The sequence below is a fragment of the Caretta caretta genome, chromosome 27, assembly GCF_965140235.1.
Source record: "Caretta caretta isolate rCarCar2 chromosome 27, rCarCar1.hap1, whole genome shotgun sequence".
NCBI lineage: Eukaryota > Metazoa > Chordata > Testudines > Cheloniidae > Caretta > Caretta caretta.
In genome coordinates, this window is record NC_134232.1 from 11748285 (window position 1) to 11770162 (window position 21878).

The 21878-nt window shown below is 59.5% G+C and overlaps 1 protein-coding gene across 19 annotated transcripts in view; it reads right to left on the reverse strand.

The window, feature by feature from the left end:
* The window catches only part of SRCIN1 (SRC kinase signaling inhibitor 1), a 193558-nt gene that overhangs the window by 13601 nt on the left and 158079 nt on the right, over positions 1–21878 (reverse strand). For 15 of the 19 annotated variants that reach the window (XM_075123656.1, XM_048829843.2, XM_048829844.2 and 12 more), the window contains 13 exons: positions 20474–20566; positions 19321–19364; positions 18136–18314; positions 16075–16250; positions 15547–15668; positions 12730–12877; positions 11438–11738; positions 9812–10055; positions 8091–8245; positions 7841–7993; positions 6569–6697; positions 3956–4015; positions 1668–3032 (listed from right to left, as the gene is read on the reverse strand). In XM_075123656.1, coding sequence (XP_074979757.1) covers positions 1668–3032; positions 3956–4015; positions 6569–6697; positions 7841–7993; positions 8091–8245; positions 9812–10055; positions 11438–11738; positions 12730–12877; positions 15547–15668; positions 16075–16250; positions 18136–18314; positions 19321–19364; positions 20474–20566 — 3169 coding nt within the window. Of the gene's footprint in view, positions 1–1667; positions 3033–3955; positions 4016–4464; positions 5018–6568; positions 6698–7840; positions 7994–8090; positions 8246–9811; positions 10056–11437; positions 11739–12729; positions 12878–15546; positions 15669–16074; positions 16251–18135; positions 18315–19320; positions 19365–20473; positions 20567–21878 lie in introns of those variants that run through there. The other 4 variants (XM_075123660.1, XM_075123661.1, XM_075123662.1 and 1 more) reach the window with 3 other exon arrangements.

Sequence of the window (21878 nt, forward strand, 5' to 3'; positions counted from 1 at the left end):
CCGCATACGTCCATACGAGCTGCAATTGCCCGACTGCAGTGTACACAGACCCTATGGTCCCTTTACACCACTCCGTCTGTGTAACCGGAACTGAAGTGGCAGCAAACGACAGCGACATCCATTTTAAGTCCCGTTTACGCAGGCGCAGATATGTCAAGGGGCCTTAATGTAAACAGGAACCAGGCCCAGTATAATTGCTACAAAGGGAAAAGGGATTCATTCATAAAAGCGGAGGGTTAACAAAGGAATAAGCTGAGTTCTGACTGGCAGAGTTCTCCCGCCCCCTTCTCTCATCAGCTATTCAGCAAGAAGCCTGGTCCTTGCAGATTCCATTTGCAACCAATTTGGACAGCTTCAGGAGCTCAGCTCTGTGATTTAATTAGGAGAAGCATCTGCCACTTAGCAAGGCCACTTAAAGTGCAGTTAGTTAGAAAAGTGAGAGACACAAAACTCTCCATCCTTTTACTTACAAATGGAGGGGATCTAATGTGGCGTCCCTGAGGGTACGCCTACACAGCAAAGAAAAATCCGTGGCACTGAGTCTCAAGGCCCAGGTCAACTGACTTGGACTCGCTGGGCTAAAAGGAGCCATGTAGATGTTCGGGCTTGGAATGGGGCTGGGGCTCCGAGACCCTTCGCGCTTGCTGGATTTCAGACCCCGGGCTCCAGTGTGAGCAGGAACATCTTCTCTGCTACTTTTTGCCCCGAAGCCTGAGCCAGGCTCTGAGATTCAGTGTTGCAGGTTTTTCTTTGCAGCGCTGACATACTCTGATTAACACAATGCAGAGCAGGGGCCCTTTAAACTGGACCGGATCCTGCCCTCGATCCCACGGGCATGGAACTGGAATAACTGCACAAAAATTAATATGGTTACTCCAGATGGACACAGGTTAAGGTGTAAATTTCAGCAGAACTTGGCCCTTAGCACTCAACATTTGGGGCTGACTTCTATACTAAAATGACCCCCCAAACCTGCTGCTAAGGCCCTGTGTGGAATGTCTCCCTTGTCATCTGCCTTCTCTTCCTGGATCTCTCGGGTCCCCCCATTCTTATCTGGATCTGATTTTATTGCCTTGGGGTTAATCAGCAAACTTGACATCCAGCCTCCAGCTACAGTTTGAATTTGCACTCAGCAGCCAGCACTCAATTTCCAAAGCAGAGGGGTGGCCAGGGTCTCGGTGGCTTACTGGGGCCCGACACACTCTGTTCGGTACTTGTTTCCAGGTCTGTGCCAGGCCATTAAGCCAGTCACCCCTCCCCATTGGATGGCATCAGAATGCGGGTGCAATGGATGAAGACTGCTGACCTTGGTCTAATTCAGCGCTAACATCCAGCGGGGGAGAGGGGGAGGGAGGTGTAAAAAACCCGCCCCAAGGCTCACGAGAGAAACAGAGAGAGAGATGCCAGGCAGGCCAGTTCGCTTGCAAAGGGCCTGCTGCCTTTCCAGTTCACGTGCCACCAGTCTCCGTTATTTCTCCGCCCCGTTTGCCTTTATTGCAGGGTCTGTCCAAATACCGGGGGAAGAGGAGGGGAAGTTTTTTACACCTCGGCTCTAGGGGAAGCTGGATTCTCAGGAAGGGGGTGGGGCCGGGTGGAGGCAGAGGAAGAGAAGGCATCAGATGGAATCCGAGCGTAGAGCACAACAAGAGGAATAACAGAAAATAAACCTTAGGACTGTCGAGCGGAAGCTGCGGCTTGGGTAGCAGAGGTGGCTTGGTCCTGCTCAGAGATGACCTTCTGGGAGCATCAGCCTCACCCTGTTCTGAATCCGTGGTCCTGGCACACCAGCAACTGTGTTCAAGGTCCCCCAAGCCCTCCTTTAGCCCACTGTCATCCTGAGACCCCAACTGTCCTAGCAGCTCTCTCCGAAATATAAATTCAGCTGATGGGTGAATATTGATTTCATTAATGGTCATCTCCAGCTCACGGATAGTTTCTTCAAGGCTGTCCAGTCTTTGGTATGTGCATTCACAAATCTCATGGCTGCTTAGGTTTGCAAAGCCGAGAGGAGACATGTCCTCTTTGGTTTGGCCTTCTAGGTCCAGGTCGTGCTCTCTCTCTGCTGGGGACCCTCCAGTATTCGAGGCTGCCTTGGTCTCCTCTCCAACCGCAAATCGGTCTAGCGTTCTCTGTCCAGAGGTGGCGCTATGCTTGCTGGATCTTGATGAAGCACTGATGTGCTCCTCAGGAGGCTGTATCGTGAGTTGTTCAGACACCTGGTAGTTTGGATCTTTGCCTGGGAAAGATCTTGGTCTTGGCGTTGGACACTTTGAGGCTGGACAGCTAGTGAGGTCTTCCCTTTGCGCCTGCTTGCTAGCCTCACTGGGGTCTTCTGAAGTGGGGGGCATCCTCTCCGAGCTTGGATTGGTTCTCCTGGCTTTGGGTTCTGTAACATCGCCATGAAATCCCACGGCCGCTTTAGACCCTTCGCCTTCGTCAGTGACGGAGACCTTCTCGGAACCCACTTCAGGGTCCGTGGCTTCTTTCAAGAGATCGATGAGGGGTTTGTCTTCCACACAGACAACTGGCCCATAGGCCATAGTCTCGCAGCTGCCTTCCTCTCCGGCGTCCAACGTCCCAAGCTCTTCTCCTGCCAGAAGGGGGTTCCCTCCATCCTCTGACAGAGCCTGAGTTGGGGTGTTTGTCACTAAGAATGCTATCATTTCTCCTTCTGGAGCGCCTCCAGGCTGGACAGGTGAGGCTTGGCTGCTTCCAGGCACCGACAGAGCCTGCTTTAAGAAACCAGATGGCACCCGGATGAGAGAGGTTTCCTCCCTTTCGGCCTGGTTCTCAGGGCTGCTTGGCAAGAGCCCCAGTCCCTCCAAGTTTCTCTCTGTTTCCGCCATGGCCTGTGTAGGCTCCACATGTGGAGATCCTTCCATTCCCACCTCTCTGTCGCTGGAAGTGCGCTGACAGCTGCCTGTTTCTGCAGCCACCTCCAGGTCTGCTTCCGGCGAAGGCAGGTCAGGCACCCACTCGGTGAGCACAATCTGAGGGAGGGGGATAGCTGGGCTGGCTGGAGAGGCCGATTCCTGTGGAGAAAATTCAGACCAGTTAACAGCAGGTGGGAAGTGGGAGAAGTTTACCATGCAAATGAAGAAAGCTGAGTGCTTCTTAGAGGGTATTCCTGCCTAGCCAGGGCTGCCAACCTCACAATCCACCCACTGGGTCTATAATCCCAGACTATCCAGCCACTTCTGCAGTCACCTGAGCGCTGGGCCACGCCTGACGCAGAATAACTCAAGAGGGAGGGCTTGGTTTCAGTAACCCCTTTGGGCAATGGTGACTTAGGCACCTCTCGATGCCTGGACTGTACAGTGCACCTGGGTAGGTGAGAGGAGCCAATGGGTGTTAGGCACCTAACCAGCATAGGTGATGCCCTGGGGAACACGTAGCCAATGTGCTGTTTAAAGAGCCTGCCGACAGAGGTGAAATCAGGATTAAAGACGCACTACAAAGGTGATGCAGTGGGTCGCGGGTCCCCACAACGAAGAAATCCGCAGAGAAGGAGTTGATTCGGCCTCTATCCTGCCCGATACTATTACATTAGAACATCAGAAGGGCCATGCGGGGTCAGACCAATGGTCCGGCTAGCCCATGGTCCTGTCTTCCGAAAGCGGCCACTGTCAGATGCTTCAGAGGGAATGAACAGAACAGGGCAATTATCCAGTGGTCCATCCCCTGTCGTCCAGTCCCAGCTTCTGGCAGTCAGAGGCTAGGGACACCCAAGGGGTGTGTCTCTGACCCTCTTGGCTAATACATTCTGGAGGCAGAGGGGCTTGGGGACCCCCTCTGCCCCCCCTCCCCCCCAGCTGTGCACTGCAGAGAGGCAGGTGAGAGAGAAGGTGTTAGTGATTTAACGGCTAGGGGATTCTGTGCTAGCAGGACTTTCTTTGTCTGGAGCTGGGAGCTATCAGGGGCTCCGCCCAGGCCCCCCACCCCCCGTAGCGCTTACCTGGACTGACGGCTGGCGCCTGGAGTCTGTTCCAGCATCGGGCTGGCTGGCCGCTGCAGCCTAGTGGCAGAACAGGGCAACAAGACGGGTTATTCTGCTCCTCCCACCGGGCCTGGCTGGGGCTGCCCCATTTCCTGGAATTCGTGGCGTGGGAGCGGCCCCACGTGGGGTGCCCCAATGCAGCAGGTCTGATTCTATCACCACCCTCCGGGGTTCTAGGATCCAGCAGAGGCAGGTGGGGGAAGGAGGGGAAAACGGCAAGGCCAGGCACCGACATCCAGGACCAGAGCTGGGTCTGAGCCAACCCTGCCCCAGGATCTAAACACCCCTCCCAGCACCGGGGCAGCAGACAGAGGCAGGGGCAGGGGCTGGCTCCCACTGGGGAGCAGCTTCCACACCGCCCCCACCCAGCAGCTGGAGAGTCAGCTCCCCCCATTCCCCACTCGATTTGACGCAGCACCCGCTGGGCAGAAAACGCAGCACAGAGCCGCCAATCTGGCACAGAAGGGGAGCGCGGCTGCTGGGGTGAGGGAGAGGGACGCACCGGGAGACAGGATTGCAGCAGAGGGAAAGAGAGCGACGCAGACAGAGAGGGGCAGCGGGAGAGCCGGGGATAGCAAAGTGTCTCCTTTTGGTGCAGCAGAGCTCCTCGGCCACCGTGCTGTGAGCCGTGGGCCTTGCCAACGTCTCCGGTCAATAATGGGTGAGGTGGCAGATGGGCGCGGGGCGCGTTTTGGGACGCTGCACCTCCCAGCACGGAGCCAGGGGTGGAGGGGGAGTCACAGGGTTGGTTTGATCTGACCCTTGTTCGGAGGGGGGCAGTGGAGGAGTTGATCAGCCGTGGGGAGGGAGAGCAGATGCCCGAGGGCTCAGCTGACCCAGCTGTTTGGGTTGCAGGCAGGACTGGCTTCTTGGACTGGAATCCGCCGGGAACCGTCTCCTTCACAGCTCCAAAGGGAAGGCCCCGAGGAGAGTTACTCCCTGCAGCAGCCTCCCTGCAGCCTGGAGGGGCCCAGCTCTCTTGCTGGCTGGCTGGATCCCCAGGGCGTGACGGCTCTTGTCCTGGAAGGATCGTGGCCAGGGTTCTTGGGTAGATTTCCACCCTGTAGATTTCTACCCTGGTCCCTTCCCTCCGTCTCTTCCCCACTCCCGGGCTCGTTGGTCCAGCTCCCGCAGGCCCATCTTCTCCCCTCTCTGACTGGCAGCTGTACCCTCTGCCCCCCACTCTGTGTCACGCCCTCTTTGGCTTTACCCCCTTCCAGCCTCCTGCTTTCTGTGCTCTCGGCTGCCATCCAGCCCTCATAAGAACATAAGAATGGCCCTTCTGGGTCAGACCAAAGGTCCATCTAGCCCAGTGTCCTGTCTTCTGACAGTGGCCAATGCCTGGTGGCAAACAGAGACTAGGGACACTATCCCTGCCCATCCTGGCTAATAGCCATTGATGGACCTATCCTCCATGAACTAATCTAGTTCTTTTTTGAATCCTGTTAAGGTCTTGGCCTTCACAACATCCTCTGGCAAGGAGTTCATAGACTCAGAGTTTAAGGTCAGAAAGGACCATTATGATCATCTAGTCTGACCTCCTGCACAATGCAGGCCACAGAATCTCACCCACCCACTCCTGTAACAAACCCCTGACCTGTGTCTGAGCTACTGAAGTCCTCAAGTCTAAAGACTTCAAGGGGCAGAGAATCCTACAGCAAATGACCCGTGCCCCAGGCTGCAGAGGAAGGTGAAAAACCCCCAGGGCCTCTGCGAATTTGCCCTGGAGGAAAATTCCTTCCCGACCCCAAATATGGCGATCAGCTAAACCCTGAGCATGTGGGCAAGACTCACCAGCCAGACACTCAGGAAAGAATTCCCTGTAGTAATTCAGATCCCACCCTATCCCTATCTTGTATCCCATCTAGAGTTCCACCGGTTGACTGAGTTGTGTGAAGAAATACTTCCTTTTGTCTGTTTCAAACCTGCTGCCTGTTAATTTCATTCGGTGACCTTGGTTCTTGTGTTATAAGAAGTAGTAAACACTTCCTCATCTACTTTCTCTACACCCTCGGTCTTCTTCTCCCATCCACACCCTACCCAGCGGGGCCATCGCAGGTCCAAACCCCACGCGAGGCGAGTGCAGGATGCCCCCAGACCCTGTCCAATGGGGAACCCCAGGTGTCTCCTGCCACTGGCCACCTGGCTAAGCCCCTGCACAGCTCGGACCAGATCATGCGCCGGGCGTGGCCATTGTCCCCAGTGCACGGCATGCATCGCCACCCAGAGCCCTTGTTCCAGTGAGGCATCCCGCATGCAGCGATGAGCCCGTCCATCCCTCGCCAGTGACCCCCCGCACACACACCCGTCCCCTGCCCACGTGGGTGCAGAGCCTGGCCCCTCGGGGCAGCGCCAGGTTCCGTTGCTCTGGTGGTTAGTGCCCAGTACCGTGCTGTATAAGTATAATCCGCGCCAGCGTCGGGGAGTGATGCGGGGGCTGTGCTGAGCCATTAGTTTGTTAATCCAGAGAGCGCGTGAAAGGGGGGAGCAGACAGGAGAGGCGGCTGGGCAGAGAGGCAGCGGCAGCCAGCCGGGTGGAAGAGGGAGTTGCGATCGGGCACAAGCTGTTACCTTCCATCCTTCGGCTGCAAGGGCGGCCCCACTGGGCCACAAGTCTGCGGGAGCAGGGGAGACGGCGGCTGCGAGCCGGTCGCAGCGGAACTTGGGGATAAATGGGGAGCCAGAGCTTCTCTGAAACACCTGGGGAGTCAGAACACGGTGGGTTGTGCAGTGGAACTAAAACGGGGGGTTCGGAGAAGGAGCCCTGGGCCTGCTGTTCCCTAGCCCGGCCTCAGCCTAGATACGCTGATGCCAGCTCGCAGTGGGCGAGACAACGGCTCTTCTCAGCTGTGCGCTGATGCTGGGGGGTGTTAAAGTGACAGCTGGAAACCCGGCCACAGAGACGGGAGTGTGGCTGCCTGCTCCTCCCCTGGAGAGACGCGTGCCCTGCAATATCCGGCCTGTCCCCTGGGGACGGAGAACCCTGGCCCGGCCCGGGACGGGGCCTGAGGGGAAGGCAGGGTTCCTTGTTGCTCTGATTCTGGGACAGGGAGCTAGTTTCTCCTGCCTGCCGCTCACATCATGGCCTGGCTCATGCACTCCCCTGTCACTCGGTCCGATGGGGGTGTCTGCAAACGGGTTTCAGGCGGGGCTGGAGGCCAAGCTAGAGACTCGGTGGGGTTTGGACCAGGGAACCCCAGTGCTAGCCAGCCATAGGGGAACTCAATAGGACCCAAGAAGCATCCTGGACATCTAGCCCTCAGCTCCACCCGACAAGTGGAAATGGCGCCAGCTTTCGGGGGAGATTTCCAGTCCCCCCAGGACACAGCGTCTGAACAGATTGTTTCAGGGTACCTGAACTTCAGGGTTTCCGTCCTGGGAGCGGGGAACCCAACTTACCCCTCTCTGAACCTGGCAGAGCTTCAGACCACCCCGCCAGGTGGGGCTACACTCCAAAACAGGATGGAAGCCCGGAGCGAGAGGGACGAAGTCGCTCTGCCAAAGCCTGGCGCCCCTGCCCACCCTGACCGTGCTGGGCCCCCGCAGGTTTGAACCCACTGACTGCCGGTGAGCCCAGCTATCCCTCCGCGGAGCCATGAGCTGAGACACTGGGACCTGACCACTACCCCCGTTACAGAGTGAACTGATTGACTGCCCTTCCCCAGTGCCTCCCCCAGGGGGCAGTGCTTCCTTGTATGTGTGCCAGGAGCCCGATCCTGCTTCTGGTGATGGCAATGCTGCTACTCCTGAGCGAGTGCAGGATCGGGCCCAGGGCGGCGGGGGGTGTTGTTCTGGGCAGGGCTCCCGTCATGTGTCCCCCCCCCCACCCCCTTCGGCGCCCACCTCCAGCTCGGCGATGATCCGGTCCTCCTCGTCGTCGTCCTTGATGGCTGAGGCAATGATGGGTGGGGTGGACGCGGGCCTGGTGACCTCCGACACCGTCCGCCTCAGCTTCACCTGGGGCTTCTGGGGCTCCAACTCCTCCGACTCCGCCTTCTGCAGGGCGAGAGGGGGCGGGGGGATCATCCCTGGGCACCTGAGGCCGGCCAAGGCCCCTGCTCCCCGCCCCCACCCTGGGGAGTCCGCCCCATACCTTCATGAAGCTGGAGTCCTTCTTGCTGGTGACGATCACCTCACCGGTGCGGGTGGTGGTCAGCCCATGGGAGGAGGGGAAGCTCCGTCGAGGAGGGGGGGGAGGCGGCGATTTCGAGGGCTTCTCAGTCCGATACCTGGGGACTGTCAGCTCATCTGGGGAAAGAACCGGGCCGTTAGGAGCAAGGCCCCACTCTTCCCCGATCCACCCCTCCGGCCCAAGCCAGGGACTCTCCTACGGTCAAGTGGGGCGCAGCAGAATCTCCAGGGGTCCACAGTTCAGGCATGGGGCAGCCCAGCTTTGGTGTTTCCCCCACCTATGAATGTGCTGGTGCAATCAAGGAGAACGTGTGCTCTTCGGGGCGTAAGCGTGATGGGAAACTCCCGGTGGCTTTTGCAAGAGGGCAGCGGCTTGTGTAGGACATGCCGATTGCCTCCGTCTCTGAGAGCTTGAATGCTGACCCATTTAGGTCGGGTTACACAGCCCTGGGGACTTCACCCGTAGGCCCCAGAGCACGGTTGGCCACACAACTGGCTCCACGGAGCCCGATAGGCAGGCATGCTGCTCGGGAGAGGCCTAGGGCTGGGCTAGGAGGGAGTCAGGGATCACGGGACCAATCCTGGGAGGTGCCGAGCGCTCTCAGCAACCTTGGAGGGTGCTCAGGTCCTTGCACGAATGGGGCCCTGGGTGCATTAGTAGATCTGGGGGCACTGTGAGCTCTAAAATTCAATCCACATTACAGGCAGGGAACAGAAACATAACAATTCCCATACCCGGTGCAAAGCCCTTACAATAAGGACCCGTCGGTTAAGGCAGCAGGTAAACCCTCCGAAGCTGCATTCAACCCCCCTGATGCCAACCCAGCTGAGTTTCTAGGTTCACACGTTTTTCCTGCACGGAGCACGGTTCTCCACCAGGGAGCAGCGCGGCGCTCAGAGCAGGGTCCTGCTTGCAGCTTGGAAGAGTTGCCAGGCGCTGGTCTGAACTGGGGATGGTCCTAGCAGGCGGTAGGGTTCCCAACAGCGTTGGGAGGGAGAGTCTCTTGCACTGCCCAGGCTGGCCAAGAGGGGGCACTGCAGCCTCAGCCATCCCCAAGGTCACTCTTACAGCTCTGCTACTGCCGTGTGTGTGTGGGTGTGTGTGGGTGTGTGTGGGTGTGTGTGGGGGTGTGTGTACGCGTGAGCGCGCTCCTCAAACTTTTCCACGCCAGGGGCCTCCTGGGCAACTTGCCGGGAGCCCGCAGACTGCAATTGATTTGCGCCACTTTTTAACGCCAGCCCTGCAGGGCTACAACCTGCCCATGCTCATGTCCCCCTGGATCCCCTTGTGGCCGAATTCACCAGCTGGGAGTGAGCAGAATCACTTAGACCACACGGCCCTCCCAGGGCTGATGATAGAACCCAGGTGTCCTGACCCCCAGCGCCACACCCTCCTCTAACTAACTACACCCCGCTCCCCTCCTAGAGCCAGAAACAGAACCCAGGAGTCCTGGCTCCCTGCCCCCCTCCCTGCGCTCTAATCCCACTTGACCCCACACCTCCGCCCAGAGCCTGATAGAGAACCCAGGAGTCCTGACTCAGTGGGGGTAGCAGAGAGGCTGAAGAGGGGTGCGGTCAGGGGGCGCGACTTGAGAGGGCACCTTCAGAGCTGACGCAGGGAAGCGTTACGAAGGGCACCCTGGTTTCTGACCACCCCATCCCCCGCTCCTCCCTGCCCCCTACCTGAGCCCCTGCGGCCATTGGGGTCGATTTTGGCGGTGGCTTTCTGTGCGTGCTGCGGCTTGGGGGGCTTGTGCTCAGGCGTGGAGGCGGCGCTGCCGGCGGCCTGCTTGTGCTTGGCGGCAAACTCCAGGTCGGGGATGGCCTTCATGAGCTCGGCCTGGGTCTCCTCCAGGAGGCGGTTAATGTCCTTGGCGCTGTATTGGGTCAGCGCCGCCCTCTTCTCCTCCCAGTCCCGCTCGGCGGCCTGCCGGCAGAAAGCATCACTCGCTGAGCTCGCATGGGGGGACGGGCTGGGGGAGCCTTCCACATGTGGCACCGTGGGAGGATCTGGGGCGCTCGGCTCCATCCCCAGCTGCACAGAATCCCGGGGTACAGGCTGGGGGGCTCTGGGAGGAACCCCAGGAATGGTTGTTCCAAAGGGCCTGAGTCACTAGAGGGTTTCATACAGTCTGTGGCCAGAAGGGATCATCTAAGCCAGTGGTTCTCAAACTGTGGGTCGGGACCCCAAATTGGGTCGTGACCCCATTTTAATGGGGTCACCAGGGCTGGCTTAGACTTGCTGGAGCCTGGGGCCAAACCCAAACTCTAAGGCCGCGGGCTTCATCCTTGGGTGGCAGAGCTCAGGTTACAGGCCCCCTGCCTGGGGCTGAAGCCCTTGAGATTTGCCCCCGCCCCGCCCTGGGGCAGTGGGGCTCGGGTGTGTTCAGGCTTCGGTCCCCCCTCCTGGGGTCCTGTAGTAATTTTTGTTGGGGGTCGCAGTGCAATGAAGTTTGAGAACCCCTGATCTAGGCTAACCCCCTGTATAGCATGGGCCAGAAAACCTCTCCCACACGTCCCTGTATTAAGCCCAAAGCCTAGTTAGACTAAAGCATTTCAGATCTCAGGAGACTGTGAGCCACAGGCAGGGAACGGAAGAGAGCGAGGGGCCACCCATGCCCCAGGCCTCGGCGCCAGCTGGGAATCAGGGAGATCCATCCCGATGATCCCAGCAGGTGACCCAGCCTGCAGAGGTAGGGTCCCTGCCACCTGGACCATCCTTACAGCCAGTGGCAGAGGTGGGGATGGAACCTCGGAGTCCTGACTCCTTGTCCACTTTGCTCTGATCACGCTCCCCTCCTCTAGCTGGGAATAGAACCCAGGAGTCCTGACTCCCTGGCCTCCTCCTGCTCTAACCTCTAGGCTTCCCCTCTTATAAATAGATTCCAGGACTAAAGGTTTAACCCAGCACTTCAGGAGGCTCCAATCAATACTCCAGGGCAGATTCTCTCCCAGAGGATTCCCTTTCGACTCACACTGAGTCGCCACATGTCAGAGCAGCCCCCAGGCTGCTCTATCCTGAGCAGGCAGCTGGTGCGGGAGCTACTGAGCAGCAGAGAAGAAACAGCAGCTGCTCCAGTGGGGAGTGTTGGGAGGTAGGTGGGGAGGTGGCGCCCCCTACAGCACACACCCCAGAGTGACAGGGCTGATTCAAACCCTGCAGTGTAAAAATCGCCGAGCACTTAATTCTCAGCTCCTAACAGCCTTGACCTGCAGGCCTGGGAACCCTGGCTTGAACCTCTCCTGGGTGTGCGACAGGCCAGACAACACAGCAGAAGTGCCAGGCTCCCCCCCAACCCCGGCTCTCACCTCTACAGACACGGCCTTGTCCACGCTCCTCCTGCCGGGAGTCTCGGGGCCTGTCTGGGTCTTGGCCGGCACCATCTCCGGAGCTCGGGAGGGGTTATTGCTCTTAGGGAGTTGCGGGGGACCATGCCCGAAGCCCGGTGTGCCCAGGGTATCTGTGGAGGCGGTCAGGTCATGGAGGTTCATCGGGGGGCTGGTGGGGACCTCGAAATCCAGACCCTTGCTGAAATCGGTCTCTGGCGCCACCTTCTTCGGGGACTGGCTCAGGTTGTTGGACTGAGCCCACATGCTCTCATCCACTTGCCTGCCAATGGAACAGAGAGTTCAGAAGTCCCAGTGGGGGGCCGGGAGGTGGGGGGTTAGGGGGGGCAGCTGCGCAGCCAGGAAGTGCTGTAAGCTGTTGCCAAACACATTTTCAACCACATCGAACAGTTCAGTGTTGGTCGATACGTTTATCAACCACCACCAAATAATGGAACATTTTCAGTTTTCAAAACAAAATTTTGTTTTTTAACCGACAAAGGTTTTTCAACCCCCTCCCCCCACCTGTTGGGTTTGGGGTTTGTTTTTGTTTTTGTCAAACATACCCAAAAAATTTCACACTTGCAAACTCAATTGAAATTTCCCACCAGGACTAAATCGTCCTTTCCCAGACAGCACTAATGATAATTGTTTGTATTCCAGTAATTACTGGCGCACCTAGAGGCTGTAATGAGCACCATTGTGTTAGGCGCTGTACAAACCCAGAACAAAAAGGCAGCCCTTGCCCCAAGGAGCTTCCACTCGAAGACGAAAGACAACGGGTGGATAGAGACAGACAGACAGACGGGCAGCTCAAGGGACCTGTGAGATTAACCTGTGAGATTATTCTGATTGGTGCATGGAGAGACTCCAGGTGTTGAGGTGCCCAAATCCCTTGGAGGGTCTGAGCCCAGCTGCCCAAGCACCGTCAGGCGCAGGCCTCAGGGCAGAGGACGACAAGTGGCTGTGGGCATGGTTACAGGGAGCACCTCCCATGCCTGAGAGAGCAGGAAGCGGCTGGCTGGGAAATTTGACAAAGGGGTGACTAAGAATGGGATCATTGATGGAGCGGAGAGAGGAACCAGACCCCTCCCTCTGCCCCAGCAGGGATCAGGGCCCAGGGAGCCAGGACCCACCCTGGGGTGTGATGGAAGGGACTCCCCTGTGGATCCGGGCTGGGAGGACACACCAGGATCTGGGCCCAGGGAGCTGGGACCTACCCTGGGGGTGGGATAGCAGGATACCCCTGGGGATCTGGGCTGGAAGGGGCTCACCTGCGGATCTGGGTGAGGGTGTCTGTCACCATCTTGCAGCGCTTCAGCAGGCCGTCCAGCCGGTGCGGCTCCTCCTTGAGGAACTTCACGGCCTCCACCTCTACCCGGAGCACCACCCGCATCTTGCTCTGCAGGCTGGGGAAGTGAGCTGGGGCGGGAGAGGCGCAGGGTCAGAGCAGGCCCAGGGAGGGCTGGGCAAGACCCTCCTCTCCCGGCTGCACAGGAATGCAAAGCCCTGCACCCAGAGACGCACCCGGCTCTGCCGTGCCCATGTCTGCCTGGCACAGCTGGGAGGAGGTGGCTGGGAGAACTTAGGGGAAAACCCTCCTCCACTTCCGTCCTAGGAGAAAAGCCCCCGTGATTGCAGAGGGGCAGCTCATGGGCACTCCCCGTGTAGGCAGACCCAGCCACAGCCCCTAACACAGGCACACCCGGCCAAAGCACCACACCACGCACTCGCAGGGCTGGAGCACCCTTTGCCTACTCACACAGGGTTTCTGTACGTCCGGGTTTCCCTGAACACGACCTCTTTTTTGGCCCTCCAATCTCCATCCGGGCAGATTTTTGACATAGAGACAAAGGTCCGTGGTTTTTCCTCACTCGTTCTTTTCCCTCGCCGACGGAGCTGGGCAGCTAGAGAGCAGCAGCTGCTGGCTGGGTGCCCAGCTCTGAAGGCCGCCCCGCCGCCTTGCAGCAACGCAGAAGTAAGGGGGGCCTGGTATGGTATTGCCATAGAAACTGTACCCCCCGCCTGCCCGTGGCAGCGTCCTCTCTTTGGGACCTTGAAATACGGTAACCTAGAGAGGTGAAAATACCCGTGCTTCTGGGTCTAGTGCTTCCTTGCTGCTTTCTCTCTCTGCTGCCCTGATCTTTCTCCTGCTTGCCACCCCCACACCCAGACCCTGCCAAACCCCCACCAGCCACACAGTTCAGATACTCGGGCAGCCTCCCACGGGCCTTTGTTATGGGTGGAGGCTCCTGTTTGTTTGTTCACCCTGAGCACAGGGCGGCTGTTACACCCGCTCTGCTCGCTGCGCTGTTTGTACACTCTCTTTCTCGCTCTTGCGGCCGGGCTGTTCAGGGCTGTCACTGCTTTCAGGGTGACGGGCGGAGCTAGTGTTAGGGGCTGGGTCAAACCTGGTTGAAAGTGGGCAACCGTAACTTGTTATCTGCACTTGAGGGAGAGGGGCACCTGCCATGGGCACGGGGAGCCTTGACCAAGGATGTGCAGCAAGTCGGTGGCAGGGCCAGGATTAGAACTCAGGGGGCTCCTGGCTCCCAGGCTTGTGCTCCCCGCATTTGCTCTGGCTGCTGGCCACGTTCAGCAACCGCGTGACAGGCTGGGGTGATGGGGAAGGGGCGCTCTCCCTGATTGATCTAAAGGCCAGGCCAAGCCCAGCCCCATGTCTGCTGTCTGTCCACATGTCCCTCCTCCGACTCCATCACCCCCATGCCCTCCGCAGCTCTTCACGCACCTACACGGAGCGTCTGGCTTGGCTCCCAGAAGCATAAACTCTGCCATGTTCTATGCTAAATGAGGGGAGGGGGACTCCAGCCCAGAGATGGGCCATGGCAGCGGGTGTGGAAGGCTGAGCGCAGCCCCCTGGGGGCGGGGGCGGCCGAGGCAGGGCCCCAAGCACCATGAGCTGTCAGATCCACTCAGGCAGCGTCTCCAGCACTCACTCTCTGACAGCTAGCAGAGCAAACAGGGACTCCGCCACGCAGGCAGTCATGTGGGAGAGCCGCAAACACACCGGCAGGCATGCATCCACGCAAACGCACAGCAACACACAATCCAGACACGTGCAACCAGCCCGCAGCCCAAATACACGCAAACATGCAACCCAGAGACGTGCAAACACGCAGGCAGCACATCACCCAAACATGCAGGCAACACGCCACCCAAACACAGGCCGGCAACATGCAACCTGAATACATACAAACACTTGCAAGAATGCAGGAAACTGCAACCTGCAAACTTGCAAGCATATGCAAACACACACACGCTCACGCAACCCAAATACATACAAACATATGATACAAGCACGTGAACACACCAACGCAGGGAGACACACACAAACCCAGACATGCAGATACACCTACAACCCAGACACATACCACTCCCAAATCCATGACTCACACAGCCAAACACTTACACACCTGGTTCACACATGGGACATATGCAAACTTCCACATGTGTGCAATTACAGGGTCACGTGTGCAATTACAGGGTCACGTCTGCCAGCTCCAAACCACAAGCCAACCCCACAATAAAATCAAAGGTCCCAACGCCTCAAGGGTGAAGCTCTGAAAGCTGCCTTAGGGGGTTGGATGGACGGTTCTCATTGACTCCACTGGGGACTGGGGATGCAAATTTCACCCTAAAAGCACACCGAGTGCATGTGGACACAGAAACACCTGTAACTGTCAGCACATATGCCCCTGGGCACACGCACGCGCTCACAGTAAAGCAGACATAGCGTCCTATATAAACTCAAACAACAAGTGTGCCTGCAAACTTACACACAAACCATCCTGAACACTGATCCCGGGCACACACAGGTCTCCAGGGCTGCCCTGCACCCACCGCCACACAAATCACAGAAATGGAGGACGGGAAGCCACCCAGCCCCCCTGGCGCTGAGGCAGGACCAAGCAAACCTAGGCCATCCCTGACGGGTGCAATTGAGTGCGCTTGGATAGCATTCAGGGGTGCAAGGTAATCCCTCCCATGATCCTACCAGCCCCCCAGACCTATGCACTCCTGGAGCCTCCCCCCCCCGCCACCGCCCTCTCCTCTTGCCGGCCCCCTCTCACCCTTCAGTTCTGTGAGCGTCTCCCCCAGCTGTTTCAGCACCACGGCCTTCTCCTCCAGCTCCTGCACAGGGACGAGCCGGTGATTGTCCTTCTGAATCTTCTCCACCGACTTCTCCAGGTCGCTGTAAGCACACCGTGCGAATGTCACTCCCCCATCCTCCGGGAAGGGTCCCAATGCTGGAGGGCAGGGGAGCAGCCGGTCTGGATCGGTGAGTGCGGGCAGGGCCCCCAGGGCACGCACGCAAGCCTAGCAGCTCAGGCCCCGGGCAGTTTTCCCCTTGGGCCGTTAGCAGCTCTGGTACCTATTCAGGATCATGCACCGGCAGGAAGGCCGACCAGGGGCCTCTCCAAACTGGCCCATTGGTGCTATGGCCAATTTATACCAGCTGTGGGGAGCTGGCCCAACAGACTTTAATTCCCAGAGCTATCCCCAGGCCCTCTTGGAGAAGGCAGAGAGCCACAGACAGAGCCAGGGACGGGCACTAGGCGCCCCGCCCCATCAGGGACGGACTGCAATCCCGCCCTCACTTTAACTGCTGGGTAATTAGCTCTTCCTCGTTCAGGTAGCGGAGCCGCTCCTCCTCCACCAGGCTGCGCTGGCGCTGCAGGGGGTCCTCCTGCTTGCGCATGGTGTCCATCACCCGCACGCTGATCTCCGTCTCCGTCCGCCGCAGCATCGTCTTCACTGTCTCCTGGTTCTGCAGCTGTGAGGCCAGAGAGGCGGGGGGGAGGGGGGGGACAGAGACGGGAGGGGAGGGCGTGAACTGGGGATACGTCAGGGAGCACGAGGAAACGGAAAAGCCGACCGATTCTGTCCCCCTCCCCTACGCAGATCCAAACACCCAGAAAGGCAATGCAGGGCAGGGGGAGCCGGACTCCTGGGTTCTATTCCCACTTCTAGCCGAGAGTGTGATCTAGTGGTTAGAGCAAGGGACTGGGAGCCAGGACCCCTAGGTTCTACTCCCAGTCTTTCCTAGTAGAACAGGAGACAGGGAGCGCCCATTTGCACATAGGAGGGTGAAGGGTCAGGGGGGATGCAAGGCTGGCTGGGAACCTGGGGGTCTGCCACCCAGCTGCCAAGTGCCCTGCCAGCACAAGCTGGGGATGAGGGGGATTCCCCGGGGCCATGTGTGTGAGGTGCTGACCCCAGCTCTGGGGATAACATGGGGCTGTCGCTCTCCGGGTGAGAATGTGGGGTGGTACTGGGGGGCACAAGTCGATTACACATTACCCCTCAGCACGACAGGTGGGTGCAGACATGGTGGGGGGGCTCACCAGGGATCCCCTTTTCCTCTGTCCCACTGGAGAGCAACCAACCACCCTTCGTCACGACTACCAGGCTGGCTCCTGTGTCCACCCGTGGGTCAGCTTAAAAATCAAAAAGCTGGCAAAGATGGTTCCCCAACCCCACCACTCTGCGTGCTTTCCCCGGGCAAAGCCGCCGGGCTCCGCCCCTCTGGTTCGGCTGGCAATCCTGGCTGTGGCAGGGTCTGCCAAGGAGGGTCAGGGCGAGACAGATGCAGGGGCGGGTGTACGTGGCACAGGCTGGACTTGGAGCTCTGACATACATCCCCAGGAATCTGGCCGATTGACGGAAGGAGCCGGGCCTTGGGAGGGCATCAGCCATTCCCAGTCCACCTGTCTGGACCGCTTCCCCCTCCCCCATCTCCGCAGCGCCAGCCGGAACCACCACTCCCCCCAAATCTGTCACTGGTAATTAGCTTTGGAGCTAGGCAAGGCCAAGAAAAGCTGAACCTGGCCACCGAGATCCCTGGCTCCTGAAGGGGAGTTGCCATCTGCCTGGCCGTGCAGTGCCAGGGCGAGCACCACCCAGCAGGAAGGGTGGGATTCTGGTGCAAGCTGCGGGAGGGGGTACGAGCTAGCAGGGAGAGAGGAGGGGAACAGGGTGCAGGGGGGGCCCAGCTGTGGATGTTGGGGAACGCTGCTCTGCTACCCCAGATCTTAACCAACGTGCCTTTGCTTTGCTCCAGGCCAAGAAGCGGGGCTGAGTCCAAACCCTGACTGGTGAACGGGCTGCAGAGTCTTCTGCCCCCGCAGCTCCAGTTCTCATCCCGCCCAGCCCCGCCGGGGCTATTGCCACGGAACGGCTCTTTGGTGGCCTATGGGCGTTGGCGGGTCTCAGGCTGGTTCCCGTATCACCCGCACCGCAGGCGTAGAAGGTGGTTTCGGACAAGAGGCTGAGGATACAATGGGACGTGGAGGCCAAGCTGCCCCCTTAGGGTCTGTCTGCACTGTGACAAAGGGGTGCTCTTACCTCGGGTTCAAAGAGCAGAGAAGACACCGCAGCGTGAATGAGGGGGAGCCTGGGGTTAAAGCCAAGTGGCCGGATCTTCACTGCTATTTGAACCCGAGTTAAGACCACACCTTGTTTTGCAGCGTAGGCCTGACTTGGGGGGTCCGTTAGCCGACTGGGCTATTCCTGCCTGCGGGTGACCTTCCCCACACCCTGCCACCCGGCCAGTGGGGCCAGGAGCTCTGTGCTAGGAGGCGAGGCAGGACTCTGATGGCCCTGAGCCGCACATGCCCCGATGAGAGCCGGGAGGCTCGCTCCCGGATGGCTCCCCTCACCTGCAGCTTCTTCAGCTGCTGCAGCTGGTTGCGGAGGTCGCTGGCGTTCTGCTGCAGGTCGTGGAGGTGGAGCTGCATGTGCAGGCGGGTGATGGCCGTCGGCTGCCCGGCCGGGGTGCTGGTGGCGGAGGGGTGCGAGGGGGCAGGGATCGGCGTCCCCGAGCAGCTCCGGCTGGCGGCTGAGAGCATGAACAGAGCAGGACAGCCAATGAAGTGCTAAGTCCAGGGAAGGCTCCCATCCCTTCTCCCTCATTCTCTGCCCCCCTCTCCTCCCCAGCCTAGACATGCACGGTGCTTTTGATCCAGAGGGGAGGCCCTACAGAAATATAAGTCACCCCACCTTGATCTCCCTTTCAGAGCCCGGATCCCAGTGTGAGCTCATTCCCACCGGTCCCCTCCGGCAAGAGACACCCCAAGCCGTGGCTGGGTCTGCAAACCTGGTTCTCCCACCTTCCACAGAACCCACGTCCCCCTCCCGGCCCTGGGGCTAAACCCAGCCCCGTTGCTGCCTAAAGGCGGGTGGGTTTGGTGCTCAGAATTGTACCCTCAGACCAGGCAGCAGGAAGCCAACTGCCAAGGAGCCCCTAGAAACAGAATCACCCAAACACTCACCTGGGCGCTCCCAGTGCGGGCAAGGGGGTGACTGTAGAGCACCGAGCGAGGAAAGCACGGCTGTGCGTGGGACCGGCCCCGTGGGGGAGGAGCTGCTGTGTGGGGGTGGGGCTGGGACAGTGGGGGAGGAGCTGCTGTGTGGGGGTGGGGCTGGGCCGGGGGGGGGGGGGCGGAGGAGCTGCTGTGCATGGGGCCAGGCGGGTGGGGGGGGCGGAGGAGCTGCTGTGCATGGGGCCAGGCGGGTGGGGGGGGAGTGGCTGTGTGGGGCGGGGATGGGCCAGGCTTCCTGGGTCTTTCTGTGGAGCTGCTCAGTGGCTCCCTCAGAAGCCATGTTCCTCACTGCAGTGAGGGCAGGGGGCAGAGGGCAGAGACCCATCCTCGAGGGCTGACGCCACCTGCCCAGGAGGGGGAGCCCTGGAGGCCCCTCCCACATGCTCCTGGAGCCCAAAGTCCCACGCCAGCTACCCCAATGGCGGCTCCATGGCCCCGGGAGTGGGAGGACCCAGTGCACCAGCACCTCCTGCAGGCGGAGCTTGGGGCTGCGGCTCCCGTCGCTCCCACCCAATCACTTACGTGCTGACGGGGGTGTCCCTCCATTGGTGGCGTCCGTCTTCTCGCTGCATGGAGGGGAGGGCGGCGGGTGAGAGCAGGTTAAACAGTCCCAGCCCCGGCCCAGGAGAGCCGGCAAAGCGGGGAGGCCACCGAGCTAAGCCACGAGCAGGGGAGGAGGTGCCCGGAGAAGGACGTTAACTGAGACGCGTTGGGGTCATGCTGCCCCCTCCCAATCTCTCCCCTCGAACAGCCCCAAAGGGAGACCCCGCCTCTCCCTTCCCATGCTGAGTACGCTGGGGTTCCCCTGGGCCGTGAGGCCTTGAGTGGGGGGAGCCAGTGAGATTTGCAGCTGCTCCGAGGCCCCTTTGCACTGTTAGAACTTCCTGCACCGGCCCGAGTGTCCATGAGCACTGGGCCTGCTGGGCACCACGAGCTGGTGGAACTCACTGCCACAAGATAGCGGCCCAGAGCTTAGCAAGGATCGAGCGAGTCCAGGGAGAACAAGACTCTCCAGAGTCGGAGAAATACACAGTGAAAGGACAGGACCCCAAGTGCTTTGGAAGAGCCGTCGATGCTCCTGGCTCAGAGCGGGAGCCAGCCTCCAACAAACGGGGTGGTAGGAAGAGGCTGGCTGGGCCAAAGTTGCTCTGTAGGGGGAATCTGGAACCTTGCTCGGCAGTAGCTGGTGCTGGGCCACATAGGCCACGGGCGTGGTCCTTACTGCCATTCCTAAGAGCCTATCACAGGCCTGGTCCCCGGGCCCTGCTCTGCTGTCAGCACTGGCGAGCCCAGCGGGTGCGATTGGCAGCGATGGGGCTGCCCAGGGGAGCAGGGATCAGGGCCTCGTTTGCAGACAATCCATGTGTCTGGGGCGCTATCCCCACCGACCTGGAGAATTTGTTGGGGCCCGCCGGGGATGAGAGTGATGCTCCGCGCCCTTGGGTTTCCTCTCTGCAGCCGCATCACGGGGCGGGGCTTAAAGCCTCCAATCACCACGCGCTTCCATTGAACGACACCGCGTTCCCGTAAAATAGCCCCCGGCGCCCCCTACAGGACGTTGCGGGATGTAGCTCGCGGCCACTGGTGAGATCGCCAGGAAAGCCCGGGTCATGGCCAACCTGCCACCTGTCCCACGCCGAGGCAAGATGAGGGGCTTCCTGCCCCCCTTCCTTACCTGGGGGTCTCGCCCTCGGAGCCCCGGAGCAGCGCGCTCTGCACCAGCCCTGTCAGGCTGGCGATCTGCTTCTCCATGGCTTCCATCCGTTCCCTTTGGGGGGTAGGGAGGGAAAAGAGCTGTATTAGATCCAGGCTCCAGCAGACAGGACCCTCCAGGGCCTGGTATCTGCAGGGGAGGCCAAGGGCCTATGGACTTCAGGGTCCTGGCCTTGCCAGGAGGATGCCCCATCTGAATCCATACCCCCCTCAGCGTTTGAACCCTTTTGGGAGTCTCAGGGCCAGACCCTCGTCTAGCGTAGATCAGTGGAGCTCCCTTGAGGTCAATTCCCTCCTCGTGCCCATGTGCGCTGGCCAGGGATCCGATCCTCCATCTCTCTCTCTCTGCTCCAGCCTCCCACCACCATCCCTGGCAGTAGAGACCGGGCAATATTTAAAGAGGGATCTCACCCCTCAGGCTGTCCCTGAGGGCCTTTTCCTTCTTTGAGCCTCGTCCTCCCCTGTTGGGGCCCTGGGCGGCCTGTGAATAATGAGTCCATTTGAGGCCCGCAGCCGCTTGCCAGTACAGCGGCCCGTGACGGGACAGCACTGCTAATTCCATCGACCTTTGTTGTCCTCCTACATCCTCCCCCCCTCATTTCCTCCCACGTCTCTCTCCCCTTGGACAGCTCCCTAATGGCTCCCCCCACCCTCCCCTGACAGCCCAGCTCACGGCCCTGGAAACAACAAATGAGACCATCATTGCTTGGGAGATGAAGAGACAGGCACAGAGATGAAAGGCAAGATAATGGGTTATTTCCATACCAGCTACCTGCCTGTATGCAACTTTCCCTGCTGCACCGGCAGGGTTACAATGGGGGCTCTGGCTTTTTGTACACGGGCTGGGGAAGACAGAATCTCTCCCTTTTGTATGGGGCCTCTAGCCTCACAGTGCTTGATGAGCTGGAATAGGGACACATTGCCAGGGAAACCGAGGCACAGAGCGATGAGGGGCCAGGATTTCAAGGGGGTACATATACATGAACGTGGGAGCAGCCTCCTTCCCAGCCCGGTACACAGACTCATGCCAGCACGCTGCAAAGAGCTGTGTGGACATCCCGGCGGGACTGCCCGGCTTGCTCCCACCTCAGGCCCTGACTAAGCAGCTCCGTGGGTGCTGAGCTGTCTTGCAGACGTGGCCATCGGCGTCACAATGGGAGCTGAGGGGTAGCAAAGCTCCAGCTCAGAGTGACACAGGGTGCCCGTGAAAAGCCAGGCACTGGACTCAGGTCTCCTGAATCCCAGCCCAGTGCCTTATCCACAAGACCATCCTCCCTCCTTGTCATCCCACTGAAGTTTTTCTCTACAAAGTGGCAACAAGAGGTGACCCAGACCCCAGATTCCCCCACCTCCATAACCTGCCTGAT